The 19,607-nt window shown below is 44.8% G+C and overlaps 1 protein-coding gene across 1 annotated transcript in view; it reads left to right on the top strand.

The window, feature by feature from the left end:
• The window catches only part of LOC126417048 (transcription factor AP-2-beta), a 354,829-nt gene that overhangs the window by 260,709 nt on the left and 74,513 nt on the right, over positions 1–19,607 (top strand). Inside the window, exon 6 of the mRNA XM_050084939.1 lies at positions 10,987–11,105. Coding sequence (XP_049940896.1) covers positions 10,987–11,105 — 119 coding nt within the window. The remainder of the gene's footprint in view (positions 1–10,986; positions 11,106–19,607) is intronic.

Genomic DNA, 19,607 nt, shown 5'->3' with positions numbered 1-19,607 from the left:
CCGTTCAACTGCTCTTCCAAGTCCTTTGCTGTCTCTGGCAGAATTACAATGTCATCGGCGAACCTCAAAGTTTTTATTTCTTCTCCACGGATTTTAATACCTACTCCGAATTTGTCCTTTTTTTTTCTTTACTGCTTGCTCAATATAGAGATTAAATAACATCGGGGAGAGGCTACAAGCCTGTCTCACTCCCTTCCCAATCACTGCTTCCCTTTCATATCCCTCGACTCTTATAACTGCCATCTGGTTTCTGTAAAAATTGTAAATAGCCTTTCGTTCCCTGTATTTTACCTCCGCCACCTTCAGAATTTGAAAGAGAGTATTCCAGTCAACATTGTCAAAAGCTTTCTCTATGTCTCATCTATCTGATCGGAATTCATTTATATAATTTCGTGTAACTGCATCTAACTCCAGTCACTCCATCGGAGTGAATGTAATTTAACTGAGAAATCAAAAACGTTAACAGTCTATTGTTGATGTCAACATTTTGCCTTGTAACCAGAAGCAAAGCGATGAAGAACGGAGTCTTGTATACAAAGTAGCCCTGGAACGCCCCACGTGCTGTAATGACTCGGCAGAAGAATCCACGTGTTCCTAGACGCTTCTATGGTACCGTAGATATGCCGAACCGGTGTGGTGGGCCACCCGCGAGTTTCGGCCCATCAGCGGTAGCGACTCATCAGGCGGACGTAAAAGCACGTTCTGGGCTTAATGGCGGCTGCGCGTCGGAAGTCAATTACTGGGCTCTCGATTCAATTCAACCGAGACTCTGGCCACCGCGAATGTTCCTTAACCTCTCTCGCATTGGCAGCGAAGAAGAGGAGCCGTTTCACTTTTAAACCCACATCACAGTGTAATTTCCCATTTTCAATTAGCTTCAAACCTAACACAGATAATCACAAAACCATGTAGAGGTGCATATTTTGGCCGCAATGGATCGACTCATTTTGCGAGACTTCATCAGTTACTCGAATAGGATTCATCCTTCGTCCGGTTAAGAACCCTGTTTTTCGATTGTCGGTAGCGTGGCTGAAACCGGAATCTGCAGATGGAGGCTTGATCGCCAGTGCTTCTGAAGTAATCCATCGATTTACAGTACGTCCCACATATCGGCTACAATTAAAGGCCTTTCCTCTAAGATGTTCACTGGAGCCTACTTGAAACGAAAATGTTTTGTAGCAGTTAATCCAGCGGTCTTTGGGGATTAGCTCAAACACAAGGACTTTACAGAGAAGGTTGAAAACAAGCCCCGAACCTGTGGCATTGAGGTGTTTATAGCGCGAAGTTGGAATTGTATTATCAGTAATGTAAGTGTTCCATGACGCTAAACGTCATTCCAAGCACTGCTACATGCTGGGCACGACTGCTGTATCCGAAAGTTGTCACTTTCCGATACTATCAGTGCCGTAGCTGCAGGGAATGATAACTGGCTGGTCTGGTTCCTTCTCCACCAAAAATGAGTACACCTCCGTTATAAAGTTTGCAAAAGGACAGAAGATAGCTATGATTCAAATTCAGCGTCACCCTTCTCTAGAACGTGCGTTGACCATAAAAAGGAAGCAGAAAATTTATTTATGATGCAGTTAATTTCGCAGATGTGATTAAAAAGTCCATCATTAAGAGCGTAGAGGACAGCTGACCCCTTATCAGTGGCGGTCTTCTGAAAAAGGTGCGGCAGTTTTCCCATGGGGAGTTATTACGTACCATTTTCTGGCATTTGCAGCCATGTCTCTAACATACGTCGATCCTGGAAATAGCTACTAAACATGGATGCTTCGGATGTCACCATATCGTATCGCCGCCACACTATACCGTATCGTTAGCATGTTCTGATACTGGTTCATCCTTACGTTACACCACCACCATCGTCATTCTTAAAAGGCAAAGCATTGTCAATGAAACCATCGTTTTCCACTGTCTCTTGACAAATACACCATTTAGTCGCTACTGCTGCAGTTTCATTCCATTGATTATACTTTGCGGTACCAGTATGGAAGATCTAGGTCCTGTCTCTTGAGTTTGCTTCCAGGAATTTTCCTTTCTAATCGTAAGATCTTTATGAAGTTATTATGTATATTTGGATGCCCTACTAATTTACTTTTCCTTGGATTATTACCACAGTAATGCCTTTTTTTGTTTTTCATTAGGTATTTGCTCAGCGAATTTTGTTCCAGTTGTCCAGCGTGGTGTATGATTGTGATGGGTCGATTACCTAAAGTGAGAGTGTCCGTACGTTTCAACACTGCAGGAGTCACAGCTGTGTGAGGCCGGCCGGCACGTGGGAGATCGGCCAGGTTTGCGTGACAAACGACTCATCATGCTTTTGTTTACTGCCGCGTCTCCCCTTGTTGCGATTATGACAGACGTCTCTCCCAAAGACTCAACGTGCTTTTGTTCTCCGTCAGGTCTCTGCAAGTGCCTATGAATGTCTGCGATGCTCTGGTTTTTCGCCAAAAGAAACTCAATGACAGCGCTCTGCCCACAACGCACCTCTGTTACAGACGCCATTTTGAAGGCTACGTACAGTATCGTCACCTATCGGAAATTCACGAAGCTGTAGGGGCTGAAACAACGACGTGCAACAACACTACCAAGAGAGACGTCCAGTTGTCCAGCGTGGTGTATGACTGGGATCGTTCGATCATCTCAAGTCAGAGTGTCCGCACTTTCCAACACTGCAGGAGTCCTGTGTGAGACCAGCCGGCATGCGGGAGATCGGCCAGGTTTGCGCGACCAACGACTGATAGTGCTTTTGTTCACTACCACGTCTCCCCTAGTTGCGATTATGACAGACGTCTCTCCCAAAGACTCAACGTGCTTTTGTTCACCGTCAGGTCTCTGCAAGCGCCTATGAATATCTGTGATGCTCTGGTTTTTCACCAAAAGAAACTCAATGACAGCGTTCTGCTTGCAACGCGCCTGCGATACAGACGCCATTTTGAAGGCTACGTACAGTATCGTCACCTATCGGAAATTCATGAAACTGTAGGGGCTGAACGGGGAATAGTCCACGACGTCCCACAACAAATTCCGCATTTTTTCAAGCGAAGTTGGCGGAGAGAAAAGTATTGCATTAGTTACTGAACGCCCCTCGTAATCTGCCCATCTTAGACGGGCCCAACAGCGTGCTCCTCCGGCCTTTGTGTCGTTGCGAGCCCGCGCCTCTTGCTACATCGCGCACCGCGAGCGGCCACCGAGCCGGCACCGGCCAAGTGCGAACCCGCGCGGACCCTTCGCGGAGTCGGAGGAGCCGCGCGCATGAGGAAGTCTTCGGCTGCGCCGCTTAATGGCCGCGGCCGATCGCCGTGGCGAGAGACAATAGGCGCCGCAGCGGGAGTTACAGCCCATTGTGGGAGGCTGTAACGAGACAGCTGTCTGGCTCGGCAGCTGCGCACACACGTACCGCCGCCGGTCGCTGCTGCCTTCCACCTGCCGCGCAGGCGCCCGGCCTCGTTACGGGCGGCTACAGCGCGCCAACGCGCGTACATTGGGGCCCTCTCAGACCAGTCCCGGAGCTCCCGTGGTAACAACGCCCGCAATCAGCAGCGCTCGCTCGGCGACCGCTGACACTCGGACACGGCGTCACGTCCGGCGAGCCAGCGGCGCCGTCTTGTTACTCCGTCACCAGCAGCGCGGCTCCGGCCGGTCCAGATTGGCAATATCGCGTGCGAGACACGGGCCCGTCACTCGCCATTTCGACGCGTTCTACAAGAGGGCTGCTGCGGTAACAATACACTCGTCCCCGCGGTAGACACGGGATCATGACGACAGGGTAGTACCTAACATCACTGATGTTGGGCGATTGCTCGGAGCACAATAGCTCGACCGCGTTGCCAGACCCAATTACGACAGAACGGCGTGACTTGGGGGAACACAGAGACTAGATGCGTCCTCAGCTAACAGGCCACTCAGCTAGGGTTCCCAGGTGTACGGCTTCAGCCGGACAAGCCTGGCTTTTTACTGTCGTGTCCGGCCAAATACAGGGTGTTTCAAAAATGATGCTCAATATTCAGGGATATGACAGGATTGATCATTCCAAACAAAAAAGTCAAGTAAACATGGACTCTAAAACGCATATCTTAAGAGCTATGAGAAATTCTTGATCTTCTATACTGTAAAATATCGCGACAATGAGTACAAGCAAAAGTTAGTAGAGATTCGTGTTGCTGTAAAAAGAGCGATGCGCGAAGCATACAACCACTAGCACCGTCATACCTTAGCAAAAGATCTTGCTCAAAACCCACGGAAATTCAGGTCTTACGTAAAATCGGTAATCGGGTCGAAGGCTTCCATCCAGTCACTCACTGATCAGTCTGGCCTGGCAACGGAAGACAGCAAAACGAAAGCCGAAATTTTAAATTTAACATTTGAGAAACCTTTCACGCAGGAGGATCGTACAAACATACCGCCGTTCGAGTCTCGTACAGATTCCCGTGTGGAGGACTAGTGATAGACATCCCTGGGGTTGTGAAGCAGCTGAATGGGTTGAAAATAAATAAATCGCCAGGTCCGGGCGGGATTCCAGTTCGGTTTTACATAGAGTAATCTACTGCATTAGCTCCTTACTTAACTTGCATTTATCGTGAATCTCTTGCCCGACGTAAAGTCCAGAGCGACTGGAAAAAAGCGCAGGTGACGCCTGTATATAAGAAGGAAGGAAGGACGGATCCTCAAAATTACAGTCCAATATCCTTAACATCGGTTTGTTGCAGGATTCTCGAACATATTCTCAGTTCGAATATAATGAATTTCCTTGAGACAGAGAAGTTACTGTCCATGCATCAGCATCGCTCCTGCGAAACGCAACTCGCCCTTTTTATACATTTTAGCCTGAAATATAATACATCGTATACAAAATAATATGAATTCTTTAAATGAAATAGATGAGATAATTTTAACCTGTGCAAGAATCGACAGTACACATGATACCGGTTATCTCTATAAGACAAGGTAATTATAGAGGAGGGTGATTCATTATAAACTTCTCTTTGTTTTTTATGTCCTTGTTTGCTTGTTTTGCATATAATTAGAAACACAAGTCGTTCAGTGTTAGTTTATTGTGTATTTTATATCCTTACAAAGTACGAATTGCATTTTAAAAGTAATAAAAATTTGTCTCTCGCGTAACTTCTGCAGTTTTGTATAACTAAAGCAATTACTTTTGATACAAGTACAGTTTACATGCACATAGATAAAAGTATCTATATAATTATTGTTGCTATTTTGTGCTCAATAGAAAGTTATTCATCATGATCAAAGGCAAGTGTTTACCATTATTATTAATAAGTGCAAAAGTTGTTTATGAATAACAGAAACATGTTTTATATAAGATTTAAGACTATTGCAACTTTGATTTAAATGTTGTTTACTTTTAAGTGACAAGCAGGAGGATAACTGTAGATAACAGAAATGTTCCGTAAGCTACAGAGTCCTTTATATATCCTCACTCAGGTTCTAGACGGTTCACTGCTACCAGTTTCTGCAGGAATCTAGTAAGACATTGCTCACATACGCAAACAAAGGGCTCGAAATAAGGTAACGACCAGTAGCTATGGAACACACCTAACGTACAGGTAACGTGGTTATGACCTTAACTGACAGTAAGGCTACTAGAAAAACTACCGTAGTCAACGCTTACTTCGGACAGTCTACGGTAGTTCTACAACTATAGTGGTAAGGCCACCTGGAAACCTGCGAGTATCTGGACTACATTTCATTCGCATCTCGGGCGACGGCCCGTCCTCGTCCGATCACCGTCAGACGTTCCGTGGAATTAACACGCGCCGCCGCCCCCGCCGCCTCCGCCACGCGGCCAAGCCGCGCGCCGTGCTAATAGCCCGCCCCCGCCCCCGCCGCCTATTTGGGCACGTAGCGCCGCCGCCAGCTCTCATTATACGAGGCGGCGTCGCGGCGCCCAGCGGTGCCTAACGAGCGCTTCTTGTTAAAACTGGCGGCGAACTGTCGCCCGCGCGCCTTGGCTGCGTCTCCGCCGACACCAGCTGATCACCCCGCCGCCGTGCACTCCCTTCTTTGTCGCTGCGAGTATCACCGAGATGTATCGCTCAGACATCGTTACTCCTTTCTCGACACCGAAAGATTTGATTCTCACCCAGATGGCAGTAGGTATCAATCTCAGCTCGACCACTGACATTTGGCTTTTGCATTGTTCCCATAAATCTCCTGGGACGAACCATTTCTTTAATAAGTCGGGAACTCCCTTACTTAACACTGCCCAACTGAGATATCCCACCTTCTGTAGTGTGCTCAACAATGACGAGCAGCTAAATCCCAACTTTCTTGTCTTGGTTTTTCCTTCTTATAAGTTCCTTCATCCTTTTCACACACACACACACACACACACACACACAGGGTGTCCCATTTACCTTGCTCACCCAAAACAACTTATTTCTGATGCGTTAAATGAAACATTGTTTCAACCTATGTCTTTTAACATTATTTGGTAGTTCTTGCTGAGGGTATGTATTCCCACAGATATAGGAGATACGGGGTAGAGGTTTTTAAAATGGAACCATGTATATTTTCATCTTGGGTATTATTAAACCACTTCAGCTGTATTTAGTCCATTTTTATTGGATCACTACCGGTTTCGTCGCATTGAAAGCTTCATCTTCAGGTGAACATCTGCATAACAATAAATCCAGAAGGAATTCCACCAATAGCTATTTACTTGATGGGTTTTGACAGATAGAACAGCCCTCCATTTTGTGACAACCACTTCTTGGTTTTTCTTTCTGGCCAAAAATTGGGTCTTAATAGTTTTTCATTAATTTTCACCTAGCCAAAGGATCACTGTGGTACGATGTGTTTAGGACCCATCCACTATTTTAGAATCAAGCTGTTTTATTCTATGACACACCGCCTTTCAGCGATCTTTCGTTCTGATGGAGAAATAATGTTTGGTACAAAGTTCTGAGCTTTACCACTTTAATGTTTTAGGTATGTGAGTACTAATATTTTGATATTCTCATACAAATCTTTTAAAATCTTAAAATAATTTACCATACCGGTGTATATCTCAGGTTTGTTACTCATCTGGACTTATTGTTATACAGATGTTCAGCTGAGGATGAGGCTTTGAGTGCCAGGAAACCGGTAGTGATCCAGTAATAAAGGACTAAATACCCAAGATGACTACTCATAGCTGTGGTTGCCCTACCTACAAAGTTTCATACATGTACACTTTATTTGAGAATACATTTACCCTTTCCAACAGCTATTCAAAAATGTTTCACACAACGTAAGTCGTAAATCATAAACAAAGTCCATACCTCTACTACATAACTACATTGGCCTCGTAATGTGTACAATCAAGACAGTAAACAGCTCGGTTTCTTCACAGTCTGTGTACTCTTTGTCGTTTGCACAACTACGTTTTATTGACAAAAACGGTATAGTGTCATAGATTTTTGAGTAGCTCTTGGAGAGGGTAAGCGTACTCTTGGATAAAATGTACATGGGTCCATTTAAAAATTTTCTATCCCGTATCTCCAACACCTGTGGGGATACATAAAACGTACACCCTGAGCAAGAACTACCGAGTGATATTAAGAAACATTGTTTGAAACAAATTTTCGTTTAACGTATCAGAAAAAGCTGGTTTTGGTTCAAAAATGGTTCAAATGGCTTTAAGCACTATGGGACTCAACATCTGAGGTCATCAGTCCCTTAGCCTTAGAACTACTTAAACCTAACTAACACACACATCCATGCCCGAGGCAGGATTCTAACCTGCGACCGTAGCAACAGCACGGTTCCGGACTGAAGCGCCTAGAACCGCTCGGCCAACTGCTTTTGGTGAACAATATATATGGTACCTGAAACAAACACGCAATGAGACGAATAACACTTTTATTCTAAGAGAGTAATTACGCTGAACTCAACGCGATTTATGATGATCCGCTGGACATTACAACAGGCGGGACAGGGTTTTTAATAGGGTGTGTGATTACCGCGGACAGCAATGCACGTTCTGCAAAGTGCTCCCAGGGTAGCCACAGAGTTAGTAAGGAGTTCTTGTGGTACTGCATTCCATCCCTCCAGCAGCATAGCTGACAACTATTGGATGGTCGTAGGTGCACGTGGACGTGCTGGAGTACGTCTCCTTAACGCATTCCACTCGTTCTCGATGGGATTTAAGTCAGGGGAAAGAGCAGACCAGTCAACCCACCGAAATATCCTCTCGCTGCAAGAGCTGCATCACCTGCACAGTTTTAGGCGGCCGTGCACTGTCATCCACAAAAACGAAGTCAGTGCCGGATGCACCTCTGAAAGGACGCACATTAGGGAGTACAGTGCCACAATAACAGTGAGTTCAAATGGCTCTAAGCACTATGGGACTTAACATCTGAGGTCATCAGTCCCCTAGACTTAGAACTACTTAAAACTATCTAACCTGAGGACATCACACACATCCATGCCCGAGGCAGGATTCGAACCTGCGACCGTAGCAGCCGCGTGGTTCCGGACTGAAGCGCCTAGAACCGCTCGACCACTGGGAGGCCCAGATGGATCCGTCACCCAGGTGACACCCAATGACTATTCCACGTTCGAACTCAAGGAATTCTCCAGACTGACCACTATGTTGTTGTCCGCAGCTCGTGTTCGTGGGGCAGCGTTCTCGCTTCCCGCGCCCGGGTTCCCGGGTTCGATTCCCGGTGGGGTCAGGGATTTTCTCTGCCTCGTGATGACTGGGTGTTGTGTGATGTCCTTAGGTTAGTTATGTTTAAGTAGTTCTAAGTTCTAGGGGACTGGTGACCATAGATGTTAAGTCCCATAGTGCTCAGAGCCATTTGAACCGTTTGAACCACTATGTTGTTACTGCTTCTCTACTGATACCACACTACTCTCCGTCTCCCTTTATAATGACGAGTACGCCTCTCCTGACATCTAGTGGTCAATTTCGAAGTACATAGGATGTCCGGATACTTTTTATCAGATGGCAGTTTCAGAGAACACGGGACAACAAATCTATTTTCAATGGCATACAAGCAAGTTGAAGGTAATTTGCTCGTCTTCAGAACTTCACGCTACATGTTTAGCGGAGCAGTCATGAAACGCTGATACGTATGTCCGGTAGATCGTTGGCGAAACGGGCAGCCGCTGTCATAATTTGATCGACACTGTTGATCTATAGCACAGTTTAGTGACGTAATCGCCGATAGGGTCACTCAAAATTCAGATAGTTTGAATCGCAAGATGCGAAGTGTTTATTTTACCAAACTTCTTTACCGAGTTGTATCCGGCCCGTAGCTCCGTATTAAACTGTAAAAGATCTTTGTCAATATCTTTTATAAAAGATGCCTTACAAAATCTTTGGCGGTGTACTGAAGTACTTCTGTCAGGTTTTTTAATAAAAGTTAGTGTTTGCTGCTCGTTTTTATAAAAGATCTGTCAAAGAACATTGACAGAGTAATACAGGTTTTAGTCAGTTTGAGTATATATCCACACTGATGCTCATAAATTAAGGATAATTGCAGAACGTGGCACTACACAAAATGGCGCTAATAGCATAGGCAAATAGGGAACACACACGACACAGTTCTTTAAGTCCACGGTATTGGTGATAAGTTCAGAAAACCGTCAGGAAACACAGGTGCTATAAAACGCCACTGTTTTCTGCGCATGTACCCCGACAACAATACGGGATATGATCACCATGCACACGTACACATGTCGCACATCGGGTTGGCATACTCTGGATCAGGTGGTCGAGCAGCTGCTGGGGTATAGCGTCCCATTCTTGCACAAGTGCCTGTCGGAGCTCTTGGAGTGTCGTAGGGGTTTGAAGAAGTGCAGCGATACGTCGACCGAGGGCATTCCAGATGTGCTCGATGGGGTTTAGGTCTGGAGAACAGGCAGGCCACTCCACTCGCCTGATATTTTCTGTTTCAAGGTACACCTCCGCGATGGCAGCTCGGTGGCGCCGTCCGTTATCATCCATCAGGAGGAAGGTGGGACCCACTGCACTCCTGAAAAGGCGGACATACTGGTGCAAAATGACGTCCCGATACACCTGAACTGTTACAGTTCCTCTGTCAAAGACATGCAGGGGTGTATGTGCACCAATCATAATCCCACCCCACATTATCAAACAACGACCTCCATACATGTCCCTTTCAAGGACATTAAGGGGTTGGTATCTGGTTCCTGGTTCACGCCTGATGAAAACCCGCCGATAATCAATGTTCAGACTACAGCTGGACTCGTCCGTGAACGTAACCTGGGACCACGGTTCCAATGACCATGTACTGTGTTTTTGACACCGCGATTGGTAGGCTATCCTGTGACTAGGGGTCAGTGGAATACACCATGGAAGTCTATGTGCGAAAAAACCATGTCTTTTCAGTCGTCTGTAGACTGTGTGTCTGGAGATAACTGTTCCAGTGGCTGCGGTAATGTCCCGAGCAAGGCTACCTGCAGTACTCCGTGGCCGTCTGCGGGCACTGATGGTGAGATATCGGTCTCCTTGTGGTGTTGAAGACTGTGGACGTCCCGTACTGCAGCGCCTGGACATGTTTCCTGTCTGCAGGAATCGTTGCCATAATCTTGAGATCACACTTTGTGGCACACGAAGGGCCCGTACTACGACCTGCTGTGTTTGACCAACCTCCAGTCGCCCTAGTATTCTGCCCCTCATAATGTCATCAATATGTGTTCTTTGAGCCATTTTCAACACATAGTCACCATTAGCACGTCTGAAAACGTCTGAACACTTACTCGCTGTACCGTACTCTGACATGCACCAACACACCTCTACGCATGTGGACTGCTGTCAGCGCCACCGTGCGACGACCGCAGGTCAAATGCACCGCATGGTCATGCCTCGAGGTGATTTAAACCCACAAACCGCCCACCAGAGTGTTGTTTCACCATGTATCAGCATTATCCTTAATTTTTGAGCATGAGTGTATTTGGATAGTGACAGGCCACGACGGGAGATCCTGACACTTGTGTTTCACTTTGCAGAGCCAAGTCGAAGAACGGCGGCCGCCTTCTGCGGGAGAAGCTGGAGAAGATCGGGCTGAACCTGCCGGCTGGCCGCCGGAAAGCTGCCAACGTCACTCTCCTCACGTCCCTGGTTGAAGGTGAGTGCCGCGCCTCTTGTCGCCGTCCGCTCCGGTCCAACGGCTCGGGGTGGCAAGTGGTTCAGGGATATGCGACTCGTCGTGCACGTTGTTTGCCTTCGTCTAGTATTCGCTTCTCTTTGTTTACTATGTTCCTTGCCTTTGTTTACCACTCAGTCATTCTAGCATCGTGTAGCATTCTGTTCTTCTTCCTCCCTCTGATGCAGTTTTTGGAACACTATGAATGTACCTCTTGTTTGGTAGTATGCTGCATGGGAAGAAGGGAAGAGCAGGATCTAACGACGGATTGCGCAAAAAACGAATAGGAAAATTAGTCTGCATTCGTAACTCAGTACTAATTTGTCGGCATATCTGTCTTATGACAGGTATCGACTGGACGTTCTTCCCTTTCCTCAATTCTGTGCCTCGTCCACGGTCTGCTACTAACTGCGACCTTTTTTTAATGTCACCCAACGTTCCAAGTTTCCCCTTTCTTTTTTTCCTGCAGTCACTGAAAGAAACTACAACTACACTTTGTTACAGGCAGTTTCTTTGCCGTATATACCCCAGCCAAGATGTTTTCCTTATTCTAACCAATTCCACTAATTTTATTTCCTCTCCTATCATCCTTAAGGACAGCCATTTCATTCGTTTGTTTACGAATGCATACACGCAGAAATATAGTCAAGAAATTACTTCCGCTTCTTACAACTTTCACCATTGTAACTATGACATAGTTGAATTGTACTTGGTATTGCAGTTCATAGCGCATATCTTAGAAAATAGATTAAGGAAAGGCAAACCTACGTTTCTGGCATTTGTAGACTTAGAGAAAGCTTTTGACAATGTTGACAGGAATACTCTCTTTCAAATTCTGAAGGTGGTAGGGGTAAAATACAGGGAACGAAAGGCTATTTACAATTTGTACAGAAACCAGAAAGCAGTTATAAGAGTCGAGGGGCATGAAAGGGAAGCAGTGGTTGTGAAGGGAGTGAGACAGGGTTGTAGCCTATCACCGATGTTATTCAATCTGTATATTGAGCAAGCAGTAAAGGAAACAAAAGAAAAGTTCAGAGTAGGTATTAAAATCCACGGAGAAGAAATAAAAACTTTGAGGTTCGCCGATGACGTTGTAATTCCGTCAGAGACAGCAAAGGACCTGGAAGAGCAGTTCAACGGAATGGACAGTGTCTTGAAAGGAGGATATACGATGAACATCAACAAAACCAAAACGAGGATAATGGAATGTAGTCGAATTAAGTCGGGTGATGCTGCGGGAATTAGATTAGGAAATGAGACACTTAAAGTAGTAAAGGAGTTTTGCTATTTGGGGAGCAAAATAACTGATGATGCTCGAAGTAGAGAGGATATAAAATGTAGACTCGCTATGGCAAGGAAAGCGTTTCTGAAGAAGAGAAATTTGTTAACATCGAGTATAGATTTAAGTGCCAGGAAGTCATTTCTGAAAGTATTTGTATGGAGTGTAGCCATGTATGGAAATGAAATGTGAACTATGGAAATGAAATGTGAACGATAAATAGTTTGGACAAGAAGAGAATAGAAGCTTTCGAAACGTGCTGCTACAGAAGAATGCTGAATATGAGATAACTAATGAGGCGGTATTGAATAGAATTGGAGAGAAGAGAAATTTGTGGCAAAACCTGACTAGAAGGAGGGATCGGTTGGTAGGGCATATTCTGAGGCATCAAGGGATCACCAATTTGGTATTGGAGGGGATCGTGGAAGGTAAACATCGTAGAGGGAGACCAAGAGATGAATACCCTAAACAGATTCAGAAGGATGTAGGTTGCAGTAGGTACTAGGAGATGAAGAAGCTTGCGCAGGATAAAGGAGTACGCAGAGTTGCATCAAACCAGTCTCTGGACTGAAGACCACAACAAAAACGGCCCATAACTAGGTCTTCTTTGGTTTCTCATGACATTAAAAACTACGCACAACAAAAGAATTATCCGAATAGGACGGAAATCGGCAGATGTGATGTACATGTACTCGACAGCAAACAAATGATTACACTTTCACAAAAAATTGGATGATTTATGCAAGAGAAAGAGCTTCGCAAATTGAGTAAGTGACTGACGCGCTGGACCGCATCTGAGCAATTAATCGCATGGCACTGACTGATAAATTTCTTCGGTGTCCTCTTGAGGGATAGCGTGCCAAATGCTATCCAATTGGCGTTATATCGTCAAAATCCCGGTCTGGTTGGAGGGCCATACCCATAATGCTCCTAACGTTCTCATTTGGGAAGGGATCCGGCGACCTTGCTGGCCAAAGTGGAGTTTGGCAAGGACGAAGACAAGGAGCAGAAACTCTTACCATGTCCGGGAGGGCATTATCTTGCTGAATTATAAGCCCAGTATGGCTTGCCATGGAGGGCAACAAAACGGGAAGCAGAATATCGTCGCCGGAAGGGTGCGACGGATCATAACCAAAGGGGTCCTGCTATGCAATGAAATGCAACCACAGACCACCACTCGTGGTTTTCGGGCAGTAAGGCAGGCGGCAAGCACACTGGTATCCCACCATTTCCGTGACGTCTCCGTACACGTACTTACTGGTCATCAGGGCTTGGAGTGTACTTGTCCTTCCACTGGCATGGATATTTTTTCTTGTTACAGCGAAGAATGTGTTTTCTTGTGATTCTGAAAAAAATAAATAATCTACATCAGATATTAAGTTTGTTTTCATCAGGTCATATTGCATTAGGAATCGTTGGACTCAGTGGCTGTAAAATGATTATAATCAAGAAAGAATATAGCAGACAGTCGCGTATCAATCTTTATTTTATTTCAGATCTAGCTAGATTTCAGCTACAGAATAGCGAGTCATATAGAAGCAGAAAGCTCGTATACCCCCATGTTGTTGAAACGACCTTAAACTGCCCATAGCTCAGTTCACATTAAACAATTTGGGAATATACAAGTTTTCTGGGTCTGTATTACTTGCTATTAAACGCGTTGATAATAGCTGTACTGTAGCTGAAATCTAACTAGATCTGCGGTAAAATACAGATTGCTACATGACTGTCTTCTGTGTTTTTCCCCTATTATAAGTGTGTTTCAGATGTCGTCTGGCGTCAAGATAAGACTGGTTGAAGCACCACAAGCTAAAATAAATACATAAATAAGCAAGAACTTCAATACTAACAAATACCGTTTCAATAGTATTGTGTGTTTCGTTAGTGAAACTACCTTTTTCTTACGACATTCAACCTTCCAAGATTAATGATCTAGATTTGCTAATTTGAGCGCCGTATACTTCTGGGAATAAGACAAACATCTCTCTCTCTCTGACGATGATGCGGAAATAGTATCCGATGCTTAACTCATCGTATTATGCATCGTCGAAGAAGACGACAGCTCTACAAATTTATTGGCACACAGCTTACAAATGCAAATTTTCATTAGCACTCGTGAAGCGAGTATAATTTTTCCCTTCTCAGTCTCGAGCACATACTTGACATTTGCACTGATGCAAGATTTAATGCTTTGGACTCGTTCAATACTCGTATATCTTCACAAAGAGACATTCATATTTAGCATTAACAAGCATCGTATTTCATTGACTACTAGACACTCGCACAGCAAGCAAAACTAATTAATTTGGATAAACTAAACAGTAATTAAAAAGCATGGATCTGGAATTTATATCACAGATATTCGTCTTGCAGTTTTCTATACACATCTGTGGTTACTTCTCTTGTCACCTGACTTTGTTAAAAAAAATTCCATTCACTGACACTGGTCTGAGGCAGTTGACAACACTCGCAATCTAGTCTGGTCTAAACTAAAACAGTAAATCCACTTCATTATCCATTTGCGTAACTTTAACAAAACCATAAAAATTAAGAATGCTAGACAACCGAAAATACACTTGTAACAAACAACGTTCGTGAACCTGTCAGATTTCATGCTTCTAACCTTCCCAGACCATAAATGTGCGTTTCGCGTAACCTGAATACAGAAACGGGAATCTCTCAGAAGAAGTATTTTACAAACAGAAGTATTGTGTTCTAACTGACGTAACAGAACACGTAATTACCAGGACGAAATACGTCCTCGAAACACACCGGCAAATAAATTATTTAAAAATTGTCTGAAAGATTTTCTTAATGTTAAACAGAACGTAAGTAAAGATGATGGTTCATCTTAAAGTAAAACCTAACAAATGATGACAATCAATCAATTTGTAAAAGTATCGTACATGTTGGGTGGTCTCAGAATGGGCTCAATACGTGCTGTAGTCATATGAAAAAATTGAAATAACCCATTTCAATTGGGGATTTTGGAGTCCCCACGAACTCTGCAATCTTCCTCTGCTCATCGCCTGTACTCAGCAACTTGACCAAAACTGCCATTACCACCTGTACCAGAACTCTGCCGCTAGCAGCAGACGTGTGGCCCGCATCTCGTGGTCGTGCGGTAGCGTTCTCGCTTCCCACGCCCGGGTTCCCGGGTTCGATTCCCGGCGGGGTCAGGGATTTTCTCTGCCTCGTGATGGCTGGGTGTTGTGTGCTGTCCTTAGGTTAGTTAGGTTTAAGTAGTTCTAAGTTCTAGGGGACTGATGACCATAGATGTTAAGTCCCATAGTGCCCAGAGCCATTTGAGCAGACGTGTGATTTGCTCTTGGCAGCTCCCCGCAATAGTTCAGTAAGCCATGTTATAAGAGTGTAGCTACGTTACGCTGAAGAGAATTATTACCCTTTTATTACGAAACTTAAAAAAGTTCTTTATTGTCTTAAATACACTAACTGATAAAAGGTTGACGAAAAAAAATCTTTAAAGAAAATAAAGTGCATAATAACGAGCTTCAGTTGCATCTACTTTTACTCAGAAGATATTTTTAAGCTAATGTTAAGATTTAGGTTTTGGACGAAACGTCCGTTGTCTGCCACCCACTGGTTTGGATTCGAATCCCAGTCGGGTCGGAGATTTTTTCTGCTCTGGCACTGGGTATTGTGTTGTCCCCATCATCATCGACACGCAAGTTGTTGCTCAATTTGGTGTCATCTGAAAATATTTGCAACTTGGCGGTCGAACGTTCATAGGTGGGGACTCCCGGCCATCAATACCACACTACCTTTTTCTTTCTTTTCGTTTTAAATGCCCTTCAAAAAGTGCACTCTGGTCTTTTAACCATTGCACAAATCTGTTTTCGACGAACACTTGTCTTCGGTTTCTGGTCACTTTTCGTACAGAATCAGAGCTTTGGCCGGATATATATTCCTTTATTTGCGCCCCTCTCAAGTTACTCACAGAAAGTAAACGCTTGACTGAGTTGGTTCAGTCAGTGAGTTAAAACGAGAATGAAAACTCTCACACGAACTCCTCGTTCTTCAAAGGGCAGAAGACTCATTTGCCAAGATATATGTACAGGCTCGTTTATCTGAATGGCAGGTCGCAGAATTTTGGCTAGAGGAACTCAGGCAACGTCGTTTCACAGTTCGGCCGACTGTGAAGACACCTTGCTTCGTTTAAGTGCATCGAAATGGGCTCCGCGCCTGGAAGTAATGGATTCCCTGGCGATGGGTCCCATTTCTTAATAGATGGCAGTAGGCGTTTCCTTTTACGATTTGGGTAGGGGTTCCGTGAAATACTGTGGAAGTAGCGAATTTTAACGACTCCAGTCGTAAAAGTCCACTTTTATTCACGTGTCTTAGAGTACGTCCTTATTCCAGACACTGCAGCACCGATTAAGGGCCGCCTGGACCACAGTATACGGCTCCAGGCGTAAAAATTAAGTTGCCGCTATTTCAGTCTTCAGACAGCTTACACCTGCTGTTTTGATCTCTTTTACGGCCGCGTCAAGACTTACAAACATTCTCTCCTCATTCCTGCACAGTGCAATTGCCCCCGTAAGGTAAAATTTATAGGCCGAATTTGTTGAGGAATAATCTTACGTTAGCACGTAACGTCATGTCTAGAAGTGAAAACAGGTCGAAGCTTTATTCGTGCTTGACAGTCTTATGGAGAGAGATGATATATTTTGCATCGCTCAAAGTCACAAAGTCATTTATTTCTCATGATTTTCAACACAGAACCATAATGAAACGGCCATATCTTGAAAGTAGCACTTATACTTGCAATTGTTTTAGGATTTACATGTGATAATATAATTACTTGAGCTTCTTAATGCCCTAGACTAACCACAACTGAAAGGGCTGGCTGATACATATATTCCGCAATTGGTTGCTGTTTTTATTCCATGTAATATATACATCTTAGCTACAGCAGCAAGTGTGCAAATGTGATATATGGAATAAAATAGATAGCGCCTTCTAGTGATACGTAGGGTACTATTTATTACCAGAACGTGTTGCATTCGGAAACAGCAGGTTAAATGATTGGACTAATCCTTATTAACCTGAGGCTTAGACCTTTCTTCCGCCGTCTCCTTTAATTACGCTAATGGGAAATAATAACATGTTGTAAATTTCTCTCGAAAAAATCCTGTGGTGAACCTTTTCCGTAGTCAACATCGTCATCAGTGTGATATCTGACATGCTGCTACAAGTTGTTCCTATATATTGAGGACATCAGGTGAGGGTTTCCCTGTCGTTCATTTTGGGGACAGCTCATGCGATTTTTGTTCCTATTAGAGCTCCTATTTTGCGAGATGGCAAACGACGCTTCAAAAATCTTTTTTCTTGCCTTTTTAAACTGGCGTTTCGCTCTAGACCATACTGTGATGACATCACTTATTTTGAAGACAAATCCTTTTTTTTTAAATCTTCATAACACATCGCCGTTAAATTTTATCTAGTGCACGTGCAATCATTTATGCGAGACATATACGTACATTTCATAATAGCGGCCGATTTGAGATCCACACTAACATCTAATGAAAATTCTGCAGCCGTGACTTCCGTCTTTCTTGGAAGCAATGCTATTCCGCGAATGTGGAGATCGGCCATACTTCAGCATTGCTCTGATGACATAAGGATGAACTTAAAGCTGGACCGCCACGATCGTCCCATTTTCTTATGTGCTTTGCCTAGCTGCACCTCATAAACAGCAACCTCACAGGCCGCAGAAGTTTCACTCCTGGTACTTTCCAATGCTTACCCCGACCTCCACCACCATCAAATGTACTTCTACAAAAATATAGCTTACATACACTGCTAGCCATTAAAATTGCTACACCACGAAGACGACGTGCTACAGACGCGAAATTTAACCGACAGGAAGAATATGCTGTGATATGAAACTGATTAGCTTTTCAGAGCATTCACACAAGGTTGGCGCCGCTGGCGACACCTACAACATGCTGACATGGGGAAAGTTTCCAACCGATTTCTCATACACAAACAGCAGTTGACCGGCGTTGCCTGGTGAAACGTTGTTGTGATGCCTCGTGTAAGGAAGAGACATGCGTACCATCACGTTTCCGACTTTGATAAAGGTCCGATTGTAGCCTGTCACGATTGTGGTTTATCGTATCGTGACATTGGTGCGCCGGCCGTAATGGCCGTGCGGTTCTGGGCGCAGCAGTCTGTAACCGTGCGACCGCTACGGTCGCAGGTTCGAATCCTGCCTCGGGCATGGATGTGTGTGATGTCCTTAGGTTAGTTAGGTTTAATTAGTTCTAAGTTCTAGGCGACTGATGACCTCAGAAGTTAAGTCGCGTAGTGCTCAGAGCCATTTGAACCATTTGACATTGCTGCTCGCGTTGATCGAGATCCAATGAATGTTTGCAGAATATGGAATCGGTGGGTTCAGGAGGGTAATACGGAACGCCGCGCTGGATCCCAACGGCCTCGTATCACTAGCAGTCGAGATGGCAGGCATCTTATCCGCATATCTTTAACGGATCGTGCAGCCACGTCTCGATCCCTGAGTCAACAGATGGGTAAATTTGCAAGACATCAACCATCTGCACGAACAGTTCGACGACGTTTGCAGCAGAATGGACTATCAGCTCGGAGACCATGGCTGCGGTTACCCTTGACGCTGCATCACAGACAGAAGCGCCTGCGGTGGTGTACTCAACGACGAACATGTGTGCACGAATGGCAAAACGTCATTTTTTCGGATGAATCTAGCTTCTGTTTAAAGCATCATGATGGTCGCATCAATGTTTGGCGACATCGCGGTGAACGCACATTGGAAGCGTGTATTCGTCATAGCCATACTGGCGTATCACCCGGTGTGATGGTATGGGGTGCCATTGGTTACACGTCTCGATGACCTCTTGTTCGCATTGACGGCACTTTGACAGTGGAGGTTACATTTCAGATGTGTTACGACCCGTGGCTCTACCCTTCATTCGATCCCTGCGTAACCCTACATTTCAGCAGGATAATGCACGACCGTATGTTGCAGGTCCTGTACGGGCCTTTCTGGATACAGAAAATGTTCGACTGCTGCCCTGGCCAGTACATTCTCCAGATCTCTCACCAATTGAAAATGTCTGGTCAATGGTGGCCGAGCAACTGGCTCGTCACAATACGCCAGTCATTACTCTTGATGAACTGTGGTATAGTGTCGAAGCTGCATGGTCAGC

This window comes from Schistocerca serialis, chromosome 8 (assembly GCF_023864345.2).
Source record: "Schistocerca serialis cubense isolate TAMUIC-IGC-003099 chromosome 8, iqSchSeri2.2, whole genome shotgun sequence".
In the NCBI taxonomy this organism is placed as follows: domain Eukaryota; kingdom Metazoa; phylum Arthropoda; class Insecta; order Orthoptera; family Acrididae; genus Schistocerca; species Schistocerca serialis.
This window is presented reverse-complemented; position numbering and strand designations above follow the sequence as displayed.